Consider the following 21,206-nt stretch of genomic DNA (forward strand, 5'->3'; position numbering starts at 1 on the left):
AAACGCAAAATCCAAAATGATCCAAAATCTGAAATTTTTGAGCACTAACATGACATTCAAAGTTTATGTTCAAAGGAAATGCTCATTGGAACATTTTAGATTTGGGATTTTCAGATTAGGGGTGCTCAACTGGTAAGTATAAATGCAAATATTCCAATATACAAAAAAATGTGAAATTGGAAACACTCTAGTCCAAGCATTGTGAATTAGGCATTCTCAACCTGTATACTCTGAATGATAGGCATTGATTTGCAAATTGCTTCCTACATTGGCTGCTCCACATAGTATAGAATGAGACCACCACTTCTCCTGCTGTCTTTCCTGGCTTTTCCCCGTCTCCCCTTTTCCCTAGTTTATAAGACAGGAGAAGGGGGAGAAAGCAAAAAGTTGGAAAGAAACAGAAGTAAGATAAATAGCTAGACGACCTTGGCACGACCACCTGGCCCTGGTGGTTAAAACAATAATGATAATATTAACCCCTGACCAAAACTACTAGTGTTATCTGTAAATTCCAGACATTGTATGAGAAAGCACTGTAAAACTTTTTGTTCTGTTAGCTGATGCATGCAGCCCCCCATCACGTTTTCCACGCTTGCTTGATTTATCATGATCCTTTTACATGGATCCCTTAAAGTTGTAAGCCTTTAAAAAGGCCACGTATTTCTTCTTCAGGGAGCTCGGTTCTTAAGACACGAGTCTGCCGATGCTCCCCGCGGAATAAAAAACCTCTTCCTTCTTTAATCCGGTGTCTGAAGAGTTTTGTCTGCAGCTAGTCCTGCTACAGTAGTATGCCCTAGAATCAACAGCAGGAGGGATTTGTTTATAACAATATTAATGATTCTCTAGACTAGCATTCAGCAGGCAAACTGGAGACAGAGTGTATATAAGAGTGTCAGAAAAATAGCAAGTGCTCAGTAACATTAGCCTCTCTTTTTGTTTCCATTTAAATAATAATTTTCCCCCATCATGCGAAAACAAAATACGCTCTGGTTTTATCACAATGCAATGCAAAATACATTAAAATACATTACGCTTCTCTATTGAAAATGTTTCCAACACATAATCTGCGTATTTTATCCATGAACAAAATTCCTGTGTGCTGCTGATGAAAAGCAGGTATTTCATGATACACAGACATGTTTCAATTATACTACCTATTTAAATGATATCAAATGCCAATGGCTCAGTATATTAGATTAGATAATCTCTATATGCATTGATAATGAAATGAGACTCTAGACTTATTTCACACTCCCAAAAAATTTTGTAAACCTTAAGGACATTTGACATAAAAATAACTGAAATAAAAGTGTAGTTATTTCTTTCTGAATTATATATACCCAAACAATATGATTTCATTAAAAGTAAGGCATATGAGGTTACCAATTAGAGATGACTTTAAAGTTGGAAAGCTGTAATTATAAAATTGATTTCTTATTTTTTGGTTTGTTTGTTTCAAAGCTTTCTCTTTATTTAACAGGGTAAGAGGGCTCTTCCTTTAAAAACTTGTATCACTCCACATATACTTGGAAGTTGAACAGAGAATGGTGCCAGACCACTGGATATCTAATCTTAACATATTTGCATTTAGGCACTTTTGACTGAACTTAGAGGTCATCAGTGATTGAGTTACTTAAATATATATATATATATGCGTGTGTGTGTGTGTGTGTGTATGTGTGTATATATGTATATGTGTATATATGTGTGTGTGTGTGTTGTGTATATATGTGTGTGTGTGTATATATATATATATATTTATTTATTTATTTATATTTTTTTTTGGCAGAATCCAGATCTTATATCAGCATAAGTGAAACAAAGGTATTGAAAAAAACAGAGCAAGCCGGGAGCTGTGGCTCACGCCTGTAATCCCAGCACTTTGGGAGGCCGAGGAGGGCTGATCACAAGGTCAGGAAATCGAGACCACGGCGAAACCCCGTCTCTACTAAAAATACAAAAAATTAGCCGGGCGCGGCGGTGGGCGCCTGTAGTCCCAGCTACTAGGGAGGCTGAGGCAGGAGAATGGCGTGAACCCAGGAGGGAGAGCTTGCAGTGAGCCGAGATCGCGCCACTGCATTCCAGCCTGGTGGACAGAGCGAGACTCTGTCTCAAAAAAAAAAAAAAAAAAGAAAAGAAAAAAAAAAAAAAACAGAGCTGGCACTGGCTAAGTATATGTATATAGGCCTTTGTATACTGTTCAGAGTTATATTTCAGATGAAATACAAAAATGCACTTAAGATGAAAAATTTTATCAGGATTTTTGTGTTTATTTGTTTGTTTGATTTTTTTTTTGTAGGAATTTACGTTCTCTTAATTCTCATACTTAGCCTGGAGGAAGATTTCAATCTCACCACTTATTCTTACTGCCATACATCATTTGTAAAACACGAAAGTACTTAAAATATTCCAGGCACTCTTTGGTTCTGGAGATATAAAAAGGCCAATACAAAGTTCTTTGCAGAATTAACCAGCCTACCTATAGGGCAGTGATTAAGATCATGGCTTCATAAGAAGACTGCTAAGCATGTGTGACTTTGAACGAGTGGCTGAACCTCTCTCTGTGTCTTGGTTTCCTCATCTGTAAAATGAGAATATGAACAGTCTCTACTTCATGGCATTATGGTGAAATACAAAATTATATGTAACATTATTATTACCAGCTTGATACACGTAAGCTGTCATCTGTCAACAATCCTCCTCCCTATGCTCTTGTTCTACTGAATTGCTTGAAATTCCACTAGCATTTCCTATTTGCTCTTCGTTTCTACATGTTTACATACACTGAACCCGAGTTGTGAAACACATAATCTCTTTATGTCCTGTGGCTCACCTAGTTTCTTATTATTTATACTTTTAAAATTCAGTTTATGTATCACTTTCATAAGGAAGCTTCCCTGATCTCTCTTCATAACAAGATCAGATATATCTCCATGCTGTGCTCACAGTACTGTTTTTATTTCTAGCAATGGACTTTACCTGTCTGTATCTCATCAGATTATAAACTCTCTAAGGGCAAGGCCCATGTTGAATTCATGTTGTTAACCCCAATTTTTAATGCAGGACCAGGCATAATGGTACTTTTAATACCTGACTAACAGGAACCAACAAATGATCTTTTCTTTGGAATAATTGGTGAGCTAGTAGTTCATTAACAGTCCAAATATGTTTATTCTTAGGGTCATATATTATAACTGCCTATTAATTGGATGCTCACTGTATGTTGTAACAGTGGAAAAGATTAAGAATATTTCATTCGTACTGTGGTCAGTACTCTCTAGTTTAATGATTTGCCTTTCAAAGCTACGAGGTCCTGAAAGTACTTTGGGCTTTACATACATCAAATAAATCCTTATTCAGGATATAGAGTTGCAATTTTAGAATAGATATTGATTCTGTCCTGGGAGCTCTGAGGAGCAGGGGGATGGTAAATAGGAATTTTCTTCTAGTAAGAAGACAACAGATTAGACGCCTGAAGAAAACGAGAGAGCTAGCCAGCCAGAGAGCTGGGGTAAAAGTAATACAAGCCGAAAGAACAGCATATGCAAAAGATGTGGGGCCGAAGTCTGATCAGTGCTTTGAAGAAATATCAAGGAGCCTAGTATCACTCAAAAGAGTGTAGCAGAGGGAGGAAACAATAAAGAGGTCAGAGTGTATATGAGAAGATGAAGTAGAACTTTCGATTATAAGATCTTTGGCATTTATTCTGATTTGGGAAGCCATTGGTGGATTTTGAGTAAATATGATATAATCTGAACTATGCTCAAAAGATGACTGTATTGTTGTTTGAAAGATACTATATGGAGAACAAAGGAAGGAGAAAAACTAGTTAGGAGAGAGGAAAAGAGATAAGAGATGGCAGATGCTCTGGATAAGGGTAGAGCTGTGCCATTAGATAAAATAAGTCAAGGCAACATGATTAGGTGAGATAAATCAAGCAATGAATATTAAAGGGAAAATCTGGAATCTGTCACTATTTTTGTTTTATTACTTTTACCTAATATTGAGTGAGATTATGGATAAGAATGACATATGACTTCTACTTTAATTCAGTATGTCTGTATATAACTAAATTACTACAGAGTTTTAAAAGATCCTTTTTAAAGTAAGAAAATAAAAAGGGAAGAAACTATTTTCTAAACACATTATTTTTTTAAATCATGAAAGGAATTGTAGGTACAGATATGCTGTTCTACTATCAGTTAATATATATGACAATATCATGAGATAAACTGCAGAGTTTCTCATCACTGAGCAGGATTTACCACAGGATGCAATCATTTTGGATCTACTTCTGACAAATATAATCTCCCAGTGTCCACCTTAAGCTCTTAAAAACATTTTCTTCTGATTTAAAATGTACACTTAATCCTAAATCATGATAAAATTCTATCTTCTAAAATAGACAAACTTTATAAATTAATATAGTTTAGTTTGAGTTTGCAGATATTTAACAAGAGCCTGTTTATATAAATTAAGGTGTTACATGCTAAATGGGATATATAGCCTATGACTGCATGGAGCTTATGTTCTTCTAGGGTCAGACTAAGCCAACATTATAAGAAAAAGCAAAATATAGTTGTGTTCTAAGAGTCTGCAGAATATGGTCATGTTGGTATTTGCTTCTACACTAAAAAAATAAATAAATATGTGACAGTGACAGCCACAGACCAATGTTTAAAATAAGTTATCTAATATGATTTTCTCAACAACCTTGCAAATTACACAATATCTTATGATTAGATATACTAAATAAATAAATTGAAAAGTAACACAGAAACCCAGACATTAAAAAGAAAAATCATTGTTTAGTAATAAATGTATCTAGTTCTAAAACAGAATTTTTTTTCCCCAACTATGCTAGAAATTATTGGTTGCAATCATAAACTTTAAATCTTAAACTTTTTTTCTAATAGCTTAAAGAATTCACTGGATAAATTTTATTTGATTTCCGTAACATCATGTCAATTTTGATTAAAAGTCTAATGATACTTAATTGATAGTAAAAATTATCTCTTAGGGAAATTTTTAAATACTTAACACCTGTTCAATTTTCAGGAGTGAATGAATGTGTATATTCACATCATAACATAGATATATTAATTTTAATTAATATTAAAAAGACAGAAGTATATTAGTTAACCAAAACATAACACCCAATGCAAGATATGATGCATGTTTATCAGCACTTTGCTTCTCTTGGAACACTGCATTGAAAATCACAACTTCCATATATTTATATTCCAACTTTTGTCAGAAACTTTACTAGATTCTCTGTGTGTGTTGTGTTTACCAATTGAATCTTCACAATAACCTATTGAATTAATAACTATTAATCTAGTTTTAGAGATTAAAAAGTCAAGACTGAGCTTGCCTTAGGTCACAGGTGTCAGAAGACATCTATTTGAATCCAGGTCTGCTGTACGCTCTAAATTGTCTGTAGATATGAACTATTCAAACAACATTAAGTATACTTAATTGGGCCATAATTGATCCTATAAAACGCTTTTGGCTCAAAAGGATTTAAAAAAATATATTATGGCATATGTCACATTTCATGCTGAAACTGACATTTCTATGACCTATTGGAAAGGAATATGATTATATTAGGTGGGCATATTCTTAGTGAATGTATGCTATACTCTAGTGTTCCTGACTTTTTCACCTGTCATTGAAAGCCATCTACTTAATCATTTATCCCTGTGATTAACATCTATCTTATTAATCCATAGTTTTTTGTGTCCTTTGATATTTCTGCATCAGGACTTTTAGTTATTTTGAATCTGGCTCCCAGAAATTTTTTAGAAATTTTCTGTAGTTTCCAAACAATCATTGACGGTAAAATTTGAAAAGTTCTTTTCTATGTTTAGTATGTTTTTTCTAGCTAAATTAGATTTTTTTAATTCTAAATTACATAATACTAATTTCTACAGTTCTACATTCTAATATGATACAACAACGCTTTCTCTTAAATTTCCTATAAACTTCCATGCCATCAATCACTTTTTCTCTCTTTGGAACAACTAATTCCAAAGCAGTTATTTCTCTATTTATTCCTTTTATCTTCTGATAGATGAACCATAAATGCAAGTCAAAAATTAACCAGCTGTTCTGGTAATGATGAACCAATCAGAAGATGTCTACCATTTCTTTGTTTCTTATAACAATATTTTGAAGTAAAAAATGTTAATTATCCCTATTTCATAGATGAGACAAAATAAACCCAGAGAGAGGTAAGTCAGAAATTATGCACATGTAATTCTTATAAGTGAATACATTCTTCCACTAGGAAAAATTACCATGTATATTAGATATCAAAAATTGTTGTTTATTTTCACTGAAATTAATAGTAAAAAATGCAATTTATATCATAGTTCAATTCAAACAAACACTTGAATGCATGCAAGTATATATATACACGGATGTATATTTATTGTATTTTATTTATTTCTTTATATATAACAGGGAAATTTTCCAAAAGGAATATGTACTCTCGGCCGGGTGCAGTGGCTCACTCCTGTAATCCCAGCACTTTGGGAGGTTGAGGTGGACTGATTTCTTAAGGCCAGGAGTTTGAGACCAGCTTGAGCAACATGACAAAAAACCATCTCTACTAAAAATACAAAAATTATCTGGGTGTGGTGGTGCACACCTGTAATCCCAGCCATTAGAGAGTCTGAGGCAGGAGAATTGCTTGAACACAGGAGTGTTCCCAGATCATGCCACTGCACTCCAGCCTGGGCAGCAGAGCCAGACTCCATCTCAAAAACAAACAAACAAAGATACTCTCTCTATGTTCCTTAAAGTATACTTTTTTCTGGGACTATAAACTAGTTCAACCATTGTGGAAGACAGTGTGGAGATTCCTCAAGGATCTAGAACGAGAAGTACCATTTGACCCAGCCATCCCATTACTGGGTATATACCCAAAGGATTATAAATCATGCTGCTATAAAGATACATGCACATGTATGTTTATTGCAGCACTATTCACAATAGCAAAAACTTGGAACCAACCCAAATGTCCATCAATGACAGACTGGATTAAGAAAATGTGGCACATATATACCATGGAATACTATGCAGCCATAAAAAAGGATGAGTTCGTGTCCTTTGTAGGCACATGGATGCAGCTGGAAACCATCATTCTGAACAAACTATCGCAAGAACAGAAAACCAAACACCGCATGTTCTCACTCATAGGTGGGAATTGAACAATGAGATCACGTGGACACAGGAAGGGGAACATCACACACTGGGGCCTGTTGTGGGGTAGCGGGAGGGGGGAGGGATAACTTTAGGAGATATACCTAATGTAAACGATGAGTTAATGGGTGCAACACACCAACATGGCACATCTATACATATGTAACAAACCTGCACGTTGTGCACATGTACCCTAGAACATAAAGTATAATAAAAAAGTATACTTTTTTCTATTATTTTTATTAACTTTAAATTTAATTTTATTCGATTCACTTATATGTTTATTATATGCTAGTCACAACTCAATGAATTGATTTTATGATTCACTGTTGGTGACCCATAGTTTGGGAAATCTGTCCTAGATGATATCATTTCTGTGTTACTTTTCATACAATGCATTAGAATCATTTAATGGACTAGGGAGTCTCTAGCAACCCTAAGCAGTGATATCACTGTTTCTCTGTTTTTCCTTTCTCACTGTATCTCCATTCTTATACAGAGTTATATACAAGTATATGATTTTTAAATATGCAGTATTCTATCTCCTTCTAGGCAACCTAATTTCTAGAAGAATACACATTCTTCCTTATCCTTATTATAGACAAATATTTATCAACAGCTTTTAATAATATTTAAATTATTAAATTTATCTATTTGGGTTGAAATGTCAGTTTTAGTGTGTTTGTTCCTCATGTACTCAGCCAATGTTTTCTGAGCACCTAACATTTTCAGGTACAAATCCTGAGGGCACAAAAATTAGCATAACAGGCCATAACCCAGTTCTCAGAAGGTTTGCCTATTATTATACGAATATTACTTTAGAGACACCTGGGAATATAGGCAGTTTTCCAAAATCAGTTCTTTATTGAATTCAACTTAAAAATAATTGATAGGCCGGGCACGGTGGCTCAAGCCTGTAATTCCAGCACTTTGGGAGGCCGAGACGGGAGGATCACGAGGTCAGGAAATCGAGACCATCCTGGCTAACACGGTGAAACCCCGTCTCTACTAAAAAAATACAAAAAAACTAGCCAGGCGAGGTGGCGGGCGCCTGTGGTCCCAGCTACTCGGGAGGCTGAGGCAGGAGAATGGCGTAAACCCGGGAGGCGGAGCTTGCAGTGAGCTGAGATCTGGCCACTGCACTCCAGCCTGGGCCACAGAGTGAGACTTCATCTCAACAACAACAACAACAACAACAACAATAATAATAATAATAATAATAATTGATAAAATCTCTGCATTGCCAATACCACACTTGTAGATTGTATGTTGAATAGCTGCTGTTTTGAAACACAGAAATGACTTTTTTTTTTTTTTTTTGAGACAGTCTCGCACTGTCGCCCAGGCTGGAGTGCAGTGGCATGATCTAGGCTCACTGCAACCTCTGCCTCCCGGGTTCAAGCGATTCTCCTGCCTCAGCCTCCCGAGTAGCTGGGACTATAGGTGCGTGCCACCACGGCCAGCTAACTTTTGTATTTTTGGTAGGGAGGGGTTTCACAATGTTGACCAGGGTGGTCTCGATCTCTTGACCTCGTGATCCACCCGCCTTGGCCTCCCAAATTGCTGGGATTACAGGCATGAGCCACCAGCGCCCAGCCCATTTTTCCTAATAATGAAAATTCATCCATAAAAATATGTTTCTTACCATGACAACTTGGCAAGACTCTATTCCATCCAGGTCTTCCATCATCTCCCATGATACAGGTGAGTGTTGAATAACCTTGAAGAACATAACCAGCATCACAGTAATAGGTGACTGTTGACCCTAATTTATAATCCATTCCAAGTCTGGTGCCATTCATTATATTGCCTGGATCAAAGCAGGACTCTCGGAGTTTTGCTGTAAAACAGTGTTAATATAACATTAATTGCTTTAAAATACAGTTGGCACTCTGTAATACATGGGTTCTGCATCTGTGGATTCAGCTAACTGCACACTGAAAATATTTGGAAAAAACTGTACTGCACTGAATATGTACAGACATTTTTTTGTCATTACTCCCTAAATAACACAGTATAACAACTGTTTACCTAGTATTTACATCATATCCTGTATTATTAGTAATCTAGAGATGATTTAATGCATATGGGAGGATGTATATAAGTTATATGTTCACATCTGTGAATGTTAGTATCTGAGAAGTTCTGGTACCCATTACCCAGGGATACCAAGGAACAACTGACTGTTTTTTATGGACCTTTAAGACATATTCACTTCTTTTTCTAACCAAGAAGGAAAAAGCAGCAACACCATTTCTGTCTTTGTTTGGGGGCTCAAAGTACAAAGGAGCCCTTATCCATATCTGACAAATTGCTAATGCATATTTATTAGTAAGATAATAAATAAATTATAAAGATCGTCATAGATCTTCCCATTAAACTTAGTATCTAAAGTATATAGTCAAACATAGGATTTCAGAATTTATTATAAACATTATGTGTGTTATAATCCATGTGTAGGTACTATAAATGAATTACTCTGGGGAAAAAGCAGAACCCCTTACAAAATGTCTTTATTTAAAAGATCTCCCCACAAGTAATGCCCATCCCATGTTACTGAATCTAGAAGTGCTTTTTCTGCCTATGTTGAGCTCAGTTCATTTCACTACCTACCGCAAAATAAAAGGCCCTATTTCTCTGCCCTGCAACAATTTTTCTTACCCTGTTTTCTCCAGTCATTCTCCACATTTTTATCAGAGGTCTCCCAATATAAAATAGCAAAACCCAAACCACAATATTTTTGGAAAGATTATCTATCCCTATGCAAAACACTTTCAAAGCTAGAAGTAACAGACAGATTGAAAAATAAAATCCTTTCACAACAGAGGAATTGTTTTCATTGTATCCAGATAGTGAACAAAGAGACTGACAGAATATTTTGAAAATATGTAGAGAAATAGAATTAGTTCATTCATTTTATGGCAAATGTACTATTACACTTTGTTGTTAACAGATCTGGATGAGGCCTTGAGATTATTTCCATTTTGTAATTATTGATTACTTAAAAAATAATAAAGAAATTACAACGTAAAGGCCATCACAATAAATCAGGATAACAAATGTAGTGATTTTCTACATTAGAATTTTTTTTGTGTTAATAAGAAATCAGAAAGTGGGTATATCTCTGAATATGAGTCATGGAATCTTTGGAATTTAAGTCAATGATATCTTGGTGTTTGGCTACTACAAACATATTTTTATATCAAAATATAATTAATTATACCGGTAAGAATATGTTTCTTTCATTCATAAAAGTTTGCAAAGAGTTTATTGTACTTTAACATATATAAGAAATAATGAGAAATCTGTGCTTTAAGAAGAACACTATATATAATTTCTCCCAATTCAACTAAAGAGGGAATGGTGGAACCAAACATTTAAATAATTTTAATAGAATATCAGAGAAATGAAAAAAGTTCTTTCCCTTTCTATTCTCTTTCTTCCTTCCTTCCTTCCTTCCTTCCTTCCTTCCTTCCTTCCTTCCTTCCTTCCTTCCTTCCTTCCTTTTCTTTCTTTCTTTTTTTCTCTTTCTTTCTTTCTTTCTTTCTTTCTTTCTTTCTTTCTTTCTTTCTTTCTTTCTTTCTTTCTTTCTCTCTCTCTCTCTCTCTCTCTCTCCCTCCCTCCCTCCCTCCCTCCCTCCTCCCTACCTTCCTTCCTTTCTTTCTCTCTTTTTCTTTTCTTTTCTTTTCTTTTCTTTTCTTTTCTTTTCTTTTCTTTTCTTTTCTTTTCTTTCTTTCACTACTTAAGGGCTCACTACCCTACTAACTCTGGAAATGTAGCAGTGGACAATCAGAAAATGTTCTGGCACTCATGGAAATTACAGTCTGTTAAAGAAAGGAATTACATTAAATAAAGACTTGCAATTCTGGAATGCCGTGTAAAGGGAAGCATTCAGGAACCTCACTGAAAAAGTGGTATCTAAAGTGAGCATTGAGAGAATAAAGAACAGATTAGGTGAAAAGGTGATGGGAAGTTTGTAGGGGAGGAGGTGTGCTGATATGTGCAAGCAGATAACTGTGATTCCTGAGTTTCAAACCAGAGCTAAATGACTTGATGTTCTCCCAAGCACACACATACACATACACACACTGATACATATACGCAAAATTTGCACTCCATACATTATACTCAGCTGCTCTATAAAAATTTTGTCCCAAACCATGGAATATATTTCTTTTCATATAAAATACTCACACAACTCTTTTTATGAAAGAACCAGCAGGGTGACTACTTAATTTGGTCACTAAGAATGGGGCTTTAGTGATGCAGGGATTGATTTGTTTATTTATAAAAATAAAACCTTACATTGTACCTTCCCTTAAACAAGCAGGAAAACACAATGTAATTTTTAGACAGAACAGAAACCTGTCATGTACAGCTGGACTTCGTGAAATTGAACTAAGTCCCTGGAGGGTAAATGAAGGATTTAAATTTCTGTTTAAAATAATTACTCTCTTTGACAAGTCTATTCTCCTAATATTCATCTTTTGAAAAGTTTGCTTTCTCCTTCCTTGAAGTTTTCCCCAATGTTTCAATAACTGTCAGTGAAACTGTAATGCAAGCATCCTGTTTTTTGAGGAAAGGGAAACATGTTTGACAAATTTAAAAATATTGACTCTGCAACAATTTTACACTGCTAGCCTCAATTTGAGAGAATGCACTTATCTCGTTATAATGTTTATATACTGTTTTAAATCCTTGGTGACTAGCTTTCTATGAATAATACTGCCTTTGTTTATATCCATGTGTGTCATGGCAATTACACCTGGAAATTTCGAAAACACCTGGCGAATACTTATATAAATGTCTAGGCAGCAGCTGGAAAGCTGATTTTAGTTTCTGAATAAAAATTATGAGGCAGACAAGTTATTAGCATTATTTTTATGCATAATTAATTTTATCTGCTTAATAGCGATTTGCCTACTGAACAGATACTAGGTAAAAGAGTATTTTGCCTCCTTATAGTCTCCAAATAAAATATGTCAGAAGATATATTTTAGATCTGCTGCATCTAAAATATTTTCGTTTTATTTTAAAATTATTTCTGCTGAATATAAATAGATGTATGTATGTGTGTGTGTGTATATATATATGTTTTATTAGAGCTAGAAGTGAACATATACAATAAAGTTTACATCTTAATTTTTAATTAAAGGCAATAACAAATGCTGGTAAGAATGGGGAGAAAAGGCAAACCTTGTACACTGTTGAGGGGGATGTAAATTAGAACAGCCACTATGGAGAACAGTATCAACAGTATAGAGGTTCCTCAAAAAACTAAAAATAGAACTACCCTATGAACCAGCAATCCCACTGCTAGTATATATCCTAAAGACAGAAATCAGTATATCAAAGAGATAGCTGCACTCTCATGTTTATTGTAGTACTGCTCAGAATAATCAAGATTTGGAAGCAACCTAAAGTGTCCATCAACAGACAAATATATATTAAAAAAGTGGCATATATATACAATGAAGTAGTATTCCACCATAAAAAAAGAATGAAATATTTGCAACAACATGGATGGAACTGGAGGATGTAAGTAAAATAAGTCAGGCACAGAAAGACAAATTTTGCATTTTCTTACTTATTTGTGGGAGCTAAAAATTAAAAACAATTGAACTCATGGAGTTAGAGAGTAGAAGGATAGTTACCAGAGGCTGGGAAGGGTAGTGGAGGTGTTGGGGGAAAAGTGGGGATAGTTAATGGGTACAAAAAATAATTAAAAAGAATGAATAAGATCTAGTATTTGATAGCACAACAGGGTGACTATAGTCAATAATAATTTAATCGTACATTTAAAAATAACTAAAAGAGTATAGTTTGTTTGTAATACAAAGGATAAATGCTTGAGATTATGAATACCTCATTTACCCTGATGTTGGTCATTACACGTTGCATACTTGTATAAAAATATCTCATATACTCCCTAAATGTATATACCTACTGTATACTCACAAAAATTAAAAATAAAAAAGGAAAACTTTTCATGTTTTTACTCATTTGTGGTAGACAAAAAATTGAAACAATTGAACTTGTAGAGACAGAGAGTAGAATGACGGTTACCAGAGGCTGGGAAGGGTAAGGGGTGGGAAGTGGGGATAGTTAATGGTGTGAAAACAAAGTTAGATAGAATGAATAAGGATCTCGTCTTTGATAGCACAACAGGGTGACTACAGTCAACAATAATTTATTGTATATTTAAAAATAACTAAAAGAATATAATTGGAATGTTTGTAACATAAATAAATGATAAATGCTTGAGGTGATGGAAACCTCATTTACCCTGATAATGATTATGACACATTGTGCACCTGTATGAAAATATCTCGTGTACTCCATAAATATATACATACCTACTGTGAACCTGTAAAAATTAAAAATTTTAAAAAGGAAAAAGATCACTAATTACTTTTTAAGTGCTATAGAAACCAACATGCTTAAATCAAGGTATGTGATATATGTTACAAAAGATAAAGAAAAATATTTTTACTATCTGAGGCCTCAGTGTATGTGTCCATTTATTTGGGTGTGCATATTTTTATGCTGAAAATAATGAGATGTTCATTTTTCAATGATCATTATAAACATCAGCACCACTTTGTTAGCCTTAAGAAACTGGACAATTAGACAGGAAACATTTATTAAACTATGAATAGGAAATAAGGAAGCTGGTAAGACAGACCTTGGAGACCCTGAAGTGGGCAATGAGATTTTCCCATAAACAGGGCGGGGGGTTTGGGTTTGAGGACCAGGTTAGAGAATTAATGAGATTGGATCTCGGGAACATTATTATAAGGAAATATTATCTGGTGTATACAAATAAGACTTGGTGGAATTGTGTCTAAATAGGTATTGGTATAGTAGGTGAAGACAGTGGGTGGGGAAGAAGGATGTAGTTAATGGGATAATTATGTATTTCTCTCTACCTATGCTTATATTTTTCTTTGCCTTTATTCTTAATGGTAACAATAATTTATGTAGTCTTGTGTAAATCATTTTAACAATTAGATTTTCAATTGTATCCTTTGTAAAATGGGGATAACAATACTTATAAGATTGTTCTGTAATGTTTTTATTGCATTTATATATGCATTATCTATATCCTTCCCATGCCTACTAATGAGGTCTAATCATTGAACCTACAGTAGAGTAAGTGCATAGTAAATAATATCTTTTTTAAAAAAATATTATATTTGTAGTTCTTTATCTATGACAGTATAAATCTTAAGTTTTTGGAAGTGATGAAAACATTGAAACTGATCAAGCTGGGGAAATAGGGAAGGACGTACATTTAGCTGAGATAATAGCAAATAGGTTTTTATCTCAATTGCTTAACTACTGGGCTTTAGTAAGGGCTACATGGAGTGTTACCTAGAAAAAGCATTATAAGATCATGATCAGTTTCCATGAGAAAGAAAGTCGTAATCAGGACCATCTTCCACTGGATTTCTAGTGAGATACTCTTGCTGCAACTTTTATCATAGTGATATTTGGAAATGTTGTTACTAAATATTAATTTACAGTAGAACCTCACTTTATCTCTACAGATTTCCTAAAAGGTTTCTTTCTTTCTTTTTAAAACAGGTCACATGTATAAGCCTTTCAGCTTGCAGGTAGCTATTTCTAAGCCAAGTTCTCATGTATAAAATTTAGAAAAGGAATACAATTCGAAGGTTTCTTACATTTAAAGAATGTTTTTATTCTAATATTCGAATTCTGACTTGATTTTAAAACAGAAAACACTTCTTTGCAATGCTCAAAACCAATCGAGTAACAAATTGAATAAACTACTGTGTGTAGGCACTATTCTTGGCACTAGTGTATAGTGATGAATGAACAGACAAGGGCTTTCCTCTTAAGAAACTTGTATTTTAGAATATGTGTAGGGGGTTACTGGAGTGAGGGGGATGCACATAGTAAGTAAACTTAAAAATAAATAAGTGAATAAACAAGAAATAAAATATCAAATATTGATATTATTTGGTAGCAAGTGGAAGATTTTGAAATTAGGAATACAGAAAAAGCAAAAGAAATATAAAGCAAAAAATAAAAGAAAAAGGCTAGTAAGTGTAAATATACTAAATCCAAGGTATCAAAAAAACTGAAAAAATTCAATTTATATGCACCTGAAAACAGGCTTTCATAATATATAAACAAAAGTGGTAAAAATTTTAAGAAAAATGGCAAGTTAAGAATAGTAGATTTTCCCCAACTATTTCAATAATTGCTAGACCAAACAGGTTAAAAAACGGTGAGAAGATGGATATTTAACAATATAACTAGGGAATTTATTGGATGTATACAAAAAACTTGCACTCATTAGATGATACAAATTTCTCTCCTAGTACACAAGGAACATAAACGTTGACAATGCAATGGACCACAAAACAAATCCTATGATAAGCCAAAGAATCAGAATCATACATCTCTGATCAGGCAAGTAAATTAGAAATTTATAATATAATAAGTTATAGATTAAAATTTTGTTTTGATAGTTTGAAATAATTTTAAGTAGCACTTCAGCAAAGAAAAATCATAATGCTATACTTAGATCCAATTTAGAATAAAATTATGATAAATCTCTACATATCAAAACTGTTGCACAGCAGCTTAAGAGGTTCTTAAAGAAAATGTGTAGATCCAAAAGCTCATTATCAGAAGAGAAAAATGCAAATTAACAAGCAGTATTGGCTGGGTGTGGTGGCTTACGCCTGTTTACCCTGCTGTTTGGGTGGCTGAGGGGTGCAGATCACAAGGTCAGGAGTTTGAGACCAGCCTGGTCAACATGGTGAAACCCCATCTCTACTAAAGATACAAAAATTAGCCAGGCGTGGTGGGGCACGCCCATAATCCCAGCTACTCAGGAGGCTGGGGAGGAAAATTGCTTGAATCAGGGATGGTGCGGTAAGCCAGGATCGCACCACTGCGCTCCAGCCTGGGCGACAGAGCAATACTCCGTCTCAAAAAAAAAAAAAAAAAAAAAGTAGTATTTATCTCAAGAAATGAGGAAAAGGATTAGCAAATCTAGAGAAAATAAAAGGGAGGAAATAACATAGATAGAAGCAATATTAATAAAAATATTAAACAGTGTTAACAAAAACACGCAGCAGCAAATAAAGTAAGATAAATACTGTGAATATTTTCATGTCAATAAATGTGAAATCATGGATAAAAGGAACTAGTTTTTAGAAAAAGATTTTTTAAAATCTAAGGTAAAAAAGCAAATCTAGATATATTTACAGCCATTAAAATTTCACCACCTTAAATCACTGGGTCCGTAGTTTTAGTTCTAGAAAACGTTCAAGAAACAGATAATCCTATCTTATACAAACTATTGTCAAGACTAGAAAATTGAGAATGCTCCCAAATTTAGGCAGGTAGTGTAATCTTGGTATCAAAACCAGACAAGGAGAGTATAAGGAAGAAAAATTACAGCTCAATCAGACGGTACTAAATCAATTGGACAAGGATACAGGAGTTAAAAATAAATTACTTAGGCAGATACTAAGGTTTTCCTTTTAATGAAAAGCAGCCCTCAAATCACTTTCTTTTCTAACACAGAGCCACCTGTAAAATGGAGCTGCAGACATAGACAGGCAAGCCAGAAACTTGCACAGGTGAAGGCCCACAGTTGTGTCCACAGGAAAAGGCTACCTGGGACTAGGCATGTCCAAAATGGGGGCTCCATCTGCCCTTGCCAAACCTCGAGTACAGTAAGAAAAAGACAATATAGCCCCTGCCAGACAAAGGCTCCTTTTGCATAAGAAGATTAGGGTGGGGCGACCAGCCTTCCCCGCACACTAGGTAAATGTCATACCTGGTCAAACCAGTCTATGGGTCCTATGTAACTCAGACAGCGCCACCTCAAGCCTGCCTATAAAATCTGACACAGTTAACAGCGGGGCCGGCTTTCCCTTTCGGATGCCCCTCTCTTACGAAAAAGAGAGAGTTGTCCTCTTTGTCTATTTTTTTTTTTTTTTTTTTTGCCTATTAAACCTTCGCCCCTAAACTCATTCCTCATGTTTGTCCCTGTCCTTAATCTTCTTGGTGCCAAATGGCAAACCCTGGGTATTTACCTCAGACAACAACACCACTTCAATAATATATTTTTGTAATAGAGAGTAATAATTCAGAGGCAATATACATCATAGTTAAAACTTGGGACTATAGTTAAAACAATTAATAATAATTGAATGAACTCAGGAGGTGGAGGTTGCAGTGAGCTGAGATCGCCACTGCACTCCAGCCTGGGTGACAGAGCAAGATTCCATCTCAAGGAAGGAAGGAAGGAAGGAAGGAAGGAAGGAAGGAAGGAAGGAAGGAAGGAAAGGAAGGAAGGAAGGAAGGAAGGAAGGAAGGAAGGAAGGAAGGAAGGAGAGAAAAGAGAGAAAGGAAGGAAGGAAGGAAGGAAGGAAGGAAGGAAGGAAGGAAGGAAGGAAGGAAGGAAGGAAGGAAGGAAGGAAGGAAGGAAACGTCAGTATGCAAAATAGGAAAAAGATGCTCAACTTAATAGTAATAAGGGAAAAGGCAATAAAAACAACAATGAGATATCATTTAATAAGATTAGCAACTTACAAGTTTAACAAAAGCACTGGTTTTTAAAAACTGTGGAATTTCTGAAGCTCTCATCCTCTGATTTTTGAAAGTTTAAATTGGTACAGCCTCTTTAGAGAATAATTCAGCAATATAGAGTTACATTGAAGAGGTTCATACCCTTTAACCTAGTAATCTCACTCTTAAGTATACAGATGTTCTAAAAAGAGTCTCACAGATATATTCAAGACGACATGTAAAAGAATGTTCATTTCATCATCATTCATTTCTGGTAGTAATAAATTAGAACAACCTAAATGTCTATCAGCAGAATAATTTATATATTAACTTTGATATAGCCATATGGTGGAGTATCATAAAGGACTTAATAAATTAAAGCTATATGCTTCTAACTTTGATAAATCTCAAAAACAACGTAAGGGGCCAAATCAATTTTCAGAAGGATATATACGTAATAAAAATACAAACTTTGTATGAAAATAAGAAATATAAAAATATGTACAAGCATAAATACATGGAAAGGATAAGTATCAAATTCAGGATTGGGGGAATACCAGCATGAAAAGAGCAGGAATGTCTGAAAAATGACCTTGAATGCTCAAGATGGTTTGCCTAGATGGTCAGCTAGCCAGGTTCCCACAAATGGTAAGGGAATTATCTACCAGGTGGTTACAGTGATGTTGCGGTCAAGCTCACTCTCCCTAAAAGAGTTTCTAACCCATAAACCCAAGGTCTAAACTTCCCCCAAGCATCTTCTGATACAGAGCAGGTAGCATTTGCAGAAAACCCCAAAAAACAGCCAGCACCCTAAACCTCACTGTCTGTGCCAAATGGCCTGCATATTTTCCTACTAACAAGGCCATTTTCCTGCTTTTTCTTGTGAAATGAGAGACTTACGGAGGGATCAGCCTTTCCACTGGAATGAAAACTATATTGTTTAAGTCCAGCAGTTACCTTTGACCTGGCATACAGTTCCAAGTGATGACAGAGATATTGGAGGACTCCAAGCATCTGTTTCTTGCTGACTTGTGAGCTTCATTTCCCTAAAAACGTCTTTCTTACCCATATCATGTGTTGTTGTGAAATTTATTGTGACCTCTTATGATAGCCCTGAAGAGACTATCCCCTGTTCCTATGGCAAATGCAAAAGGAGTTTCCATTGTATATACGATATTTGATTTTTTAAGACAAGAATAAAGAGATCTGAAGCAAATATAGCAGAATGATAATTTTTGTCAAGTTGGTTGATGGATGCTTTGCAGTTCATTATTCTATATAATTTTCAGTTATTGAAAATATTAAACAAAATGTGGTAACAAATCAAAGCATGTATTTTCAGAAATCAGTTGACAACTTGAGATGAATTATCAGTATGCCCTTCATGGACTCAGTAGTTGCAAAATAAATTTAAACTTTATGCAATCTAAATATAAATCTGTTCCTGTAGACATAAACTACAAAATTTTAGAAAAATATAATTATGAATATCCACAGGCATTCTAACACAATTCATTTTAACACTAGCAGAAGTATTCTAAAACATGATAACTATATTTGTTTTCCTTATTATGAATATTGACATATTTAAGTATCTGTGTACATTTTCTTAGAGACAGGGTCTTGCTCTTCCAGGCTGGCCTGCAGTGCATGATCATATTTAACAGCCTTCATCTCCTGGGCTCAAGTGATCCTCCTGCCTCAGCCTCTTGAGAAACTGGAACTACAGATGTATGCCACCCCTCTTGACTAGCTAAAAAAAAAAAAAGTACAGATATGCTCTCACTGTTTCTTAGGCTGGTCTCAAACTGCTGGGCTCAAGTAATTCTCCTGCCTTGGCCTCCCAAAGTGCTAGGATTACAGGCATGAGTGATGGCACCCAACTTACATGTTTTCTGAAATACAATTATCCTCTACTTTGTTCCTTTTATCACTGAAAGTGTTCTCCAAATGAAGGTATTTGACTGAAAATTCAGCTTCTAAAAAAATGAGACTTTTTAAATATTTTTTGTCTTTTAATATTGTGTGGCTTCAGCCAACTCCTCCAATATACTAATTGCTAATTTGTTTGCCTGATACATTTCCTTTGGTAGCAATTAGGGAAATGCTAATTTCCTTCTCACTAATAAGAAAAGTCTACTGTGAGAACGCTTTTATGAGATGAACTATACATAATCTGCATTTAAAAATGCACATAAAACTAACCACTAACAATGGGTTATACATTGTTACATGAAGTACATGACCTAAATTTGATTTCTAACTCTATCATTTATTATGTGACCTTAGGGAGACCACTGACTTTAAAGAGCCTTAACTAGAAATACAAAATTATTCTCCTGTATAAAATATCTATAATTTAAATCATGAAACTAACATGGAATGTTCATATTTACCTTTATATTCTAGATGAAATCCAGTGTAACTAACAGATCCATCACTCCGAAAAGCCAAATGCATTGTATTTGAGCTGCTTTCTATTCTCTCTGGTAACTTGCTGTCTTGAAAACTTCCAATCAGTGGGCCATTACTGTCTGGTCCATCATAGATATAGAGGAAGTCATAATTTGGTTCTATGCTAAAACTAAAAAAAAAAAAAAAGAAAGAAAGGGAAGTATTAGGCTATTATCCATAATAGTTACATAATCAAACATTAAATCAGTGCTTAAAAATAATAAAAGACACTGTCAAAATAAGCTAATATAAAAAATCACCTGGCAACAACATATTTAATATAAATATCAAATAAGCAGGGGAAAAGAACAAAAAAACTTAACATTTTTACATATTTTTAAGTTGGACATTGTATGCAGAGGAAATAAAGTGATTATAAGACAAAGAGTTAATTGATGAAAAGATACAGGATTTGGAGTCAGAGAATGTAAGTTCAAGCCTTGTTTTTGCCCTTGTTAGTGACATGTTCTTATGCAAGTTAGTTTATGCAGAGGATAATATGTGTTTTTAAAACTTTTTCATCCATATATTTTGCATCATGAAAACACAAACTATTTTTTCTTCATAAATAGTACTCCAAAGTTTATGAGCATTTTTATTGCTAAAAAATTTAACTCTATATATCAGATATAGACAAAAGCTGAAATCAAAAGTTGAAATATATTATTTACATTTAAATAACTCAAACGAAGCTTTGCACATTGTATTAGACATTCTTTTTCCTGAAAGTAAATATGTTTTCTTCTTTTAAAACCTAATGTAGGAGATATCAAACCAATACACTATCAGAATTACATAATGTGAAAAAGGATATTTTAGCATGTAAATGATTCAAATCAGTTGTGTTAATATTACAAGATTTGCATAATAAACTTGCCTTAACAACCTTCAAAAGTATAACAATTGTCCCACAATGATCATGGAACCCATATATTTAGAAGACAGGAGATACGCAATCAGTTTCTCTATTTCCTAACTCATACTGTGGTAGA

The 21,206-nt window shown here is 34.4% G+C and overlaps 1 protein-coding gene across 1 annotated transcript in view; it reads right to left on the minus strand.

Annotated features, from left to right (window-relative positions):
* The window catches only part of CSMD3 (CUB and Sushi multiple domains 3), a 1,271,497-nt gene that overhangs the window by 260,242 nt on the left and 990,049 nt on the right, over positions 1-21,206 (minus strand). Inside the window, exons 29-30 of the mRNA XM_026454566.1 lie at positions 20,157-20,344; positions 8,852-9,046 (exon numbers count right to left, since the gene is read on the minus strand). Of these exons, the coding sequence (XP_026310351.1) occupies positions 8,852-9,046; positions 20,157-20,344 (383 nt within the window). The remainder of the gene's footprint in view (positions 1-8,851; positions 9,047-20,156; positions 20,345-21,206) is intronic.

Source organism: Piliocolobus tephrosceles, chromosome 7 (genome assembly GCF_002776525.5).
Source record: "Piliocolobus tephrosceles isolate RC106 chromosome 7, ASM277652v3, whole genome shotgun sequence".
Taxonomy (NCBI): domain Eukaryota; kingdom Metazoa; phylum Chordata; class Mammalia; order Primates; family Cercopithecidae; genus Piliocolobus; species Piliocolobus tephrosceles.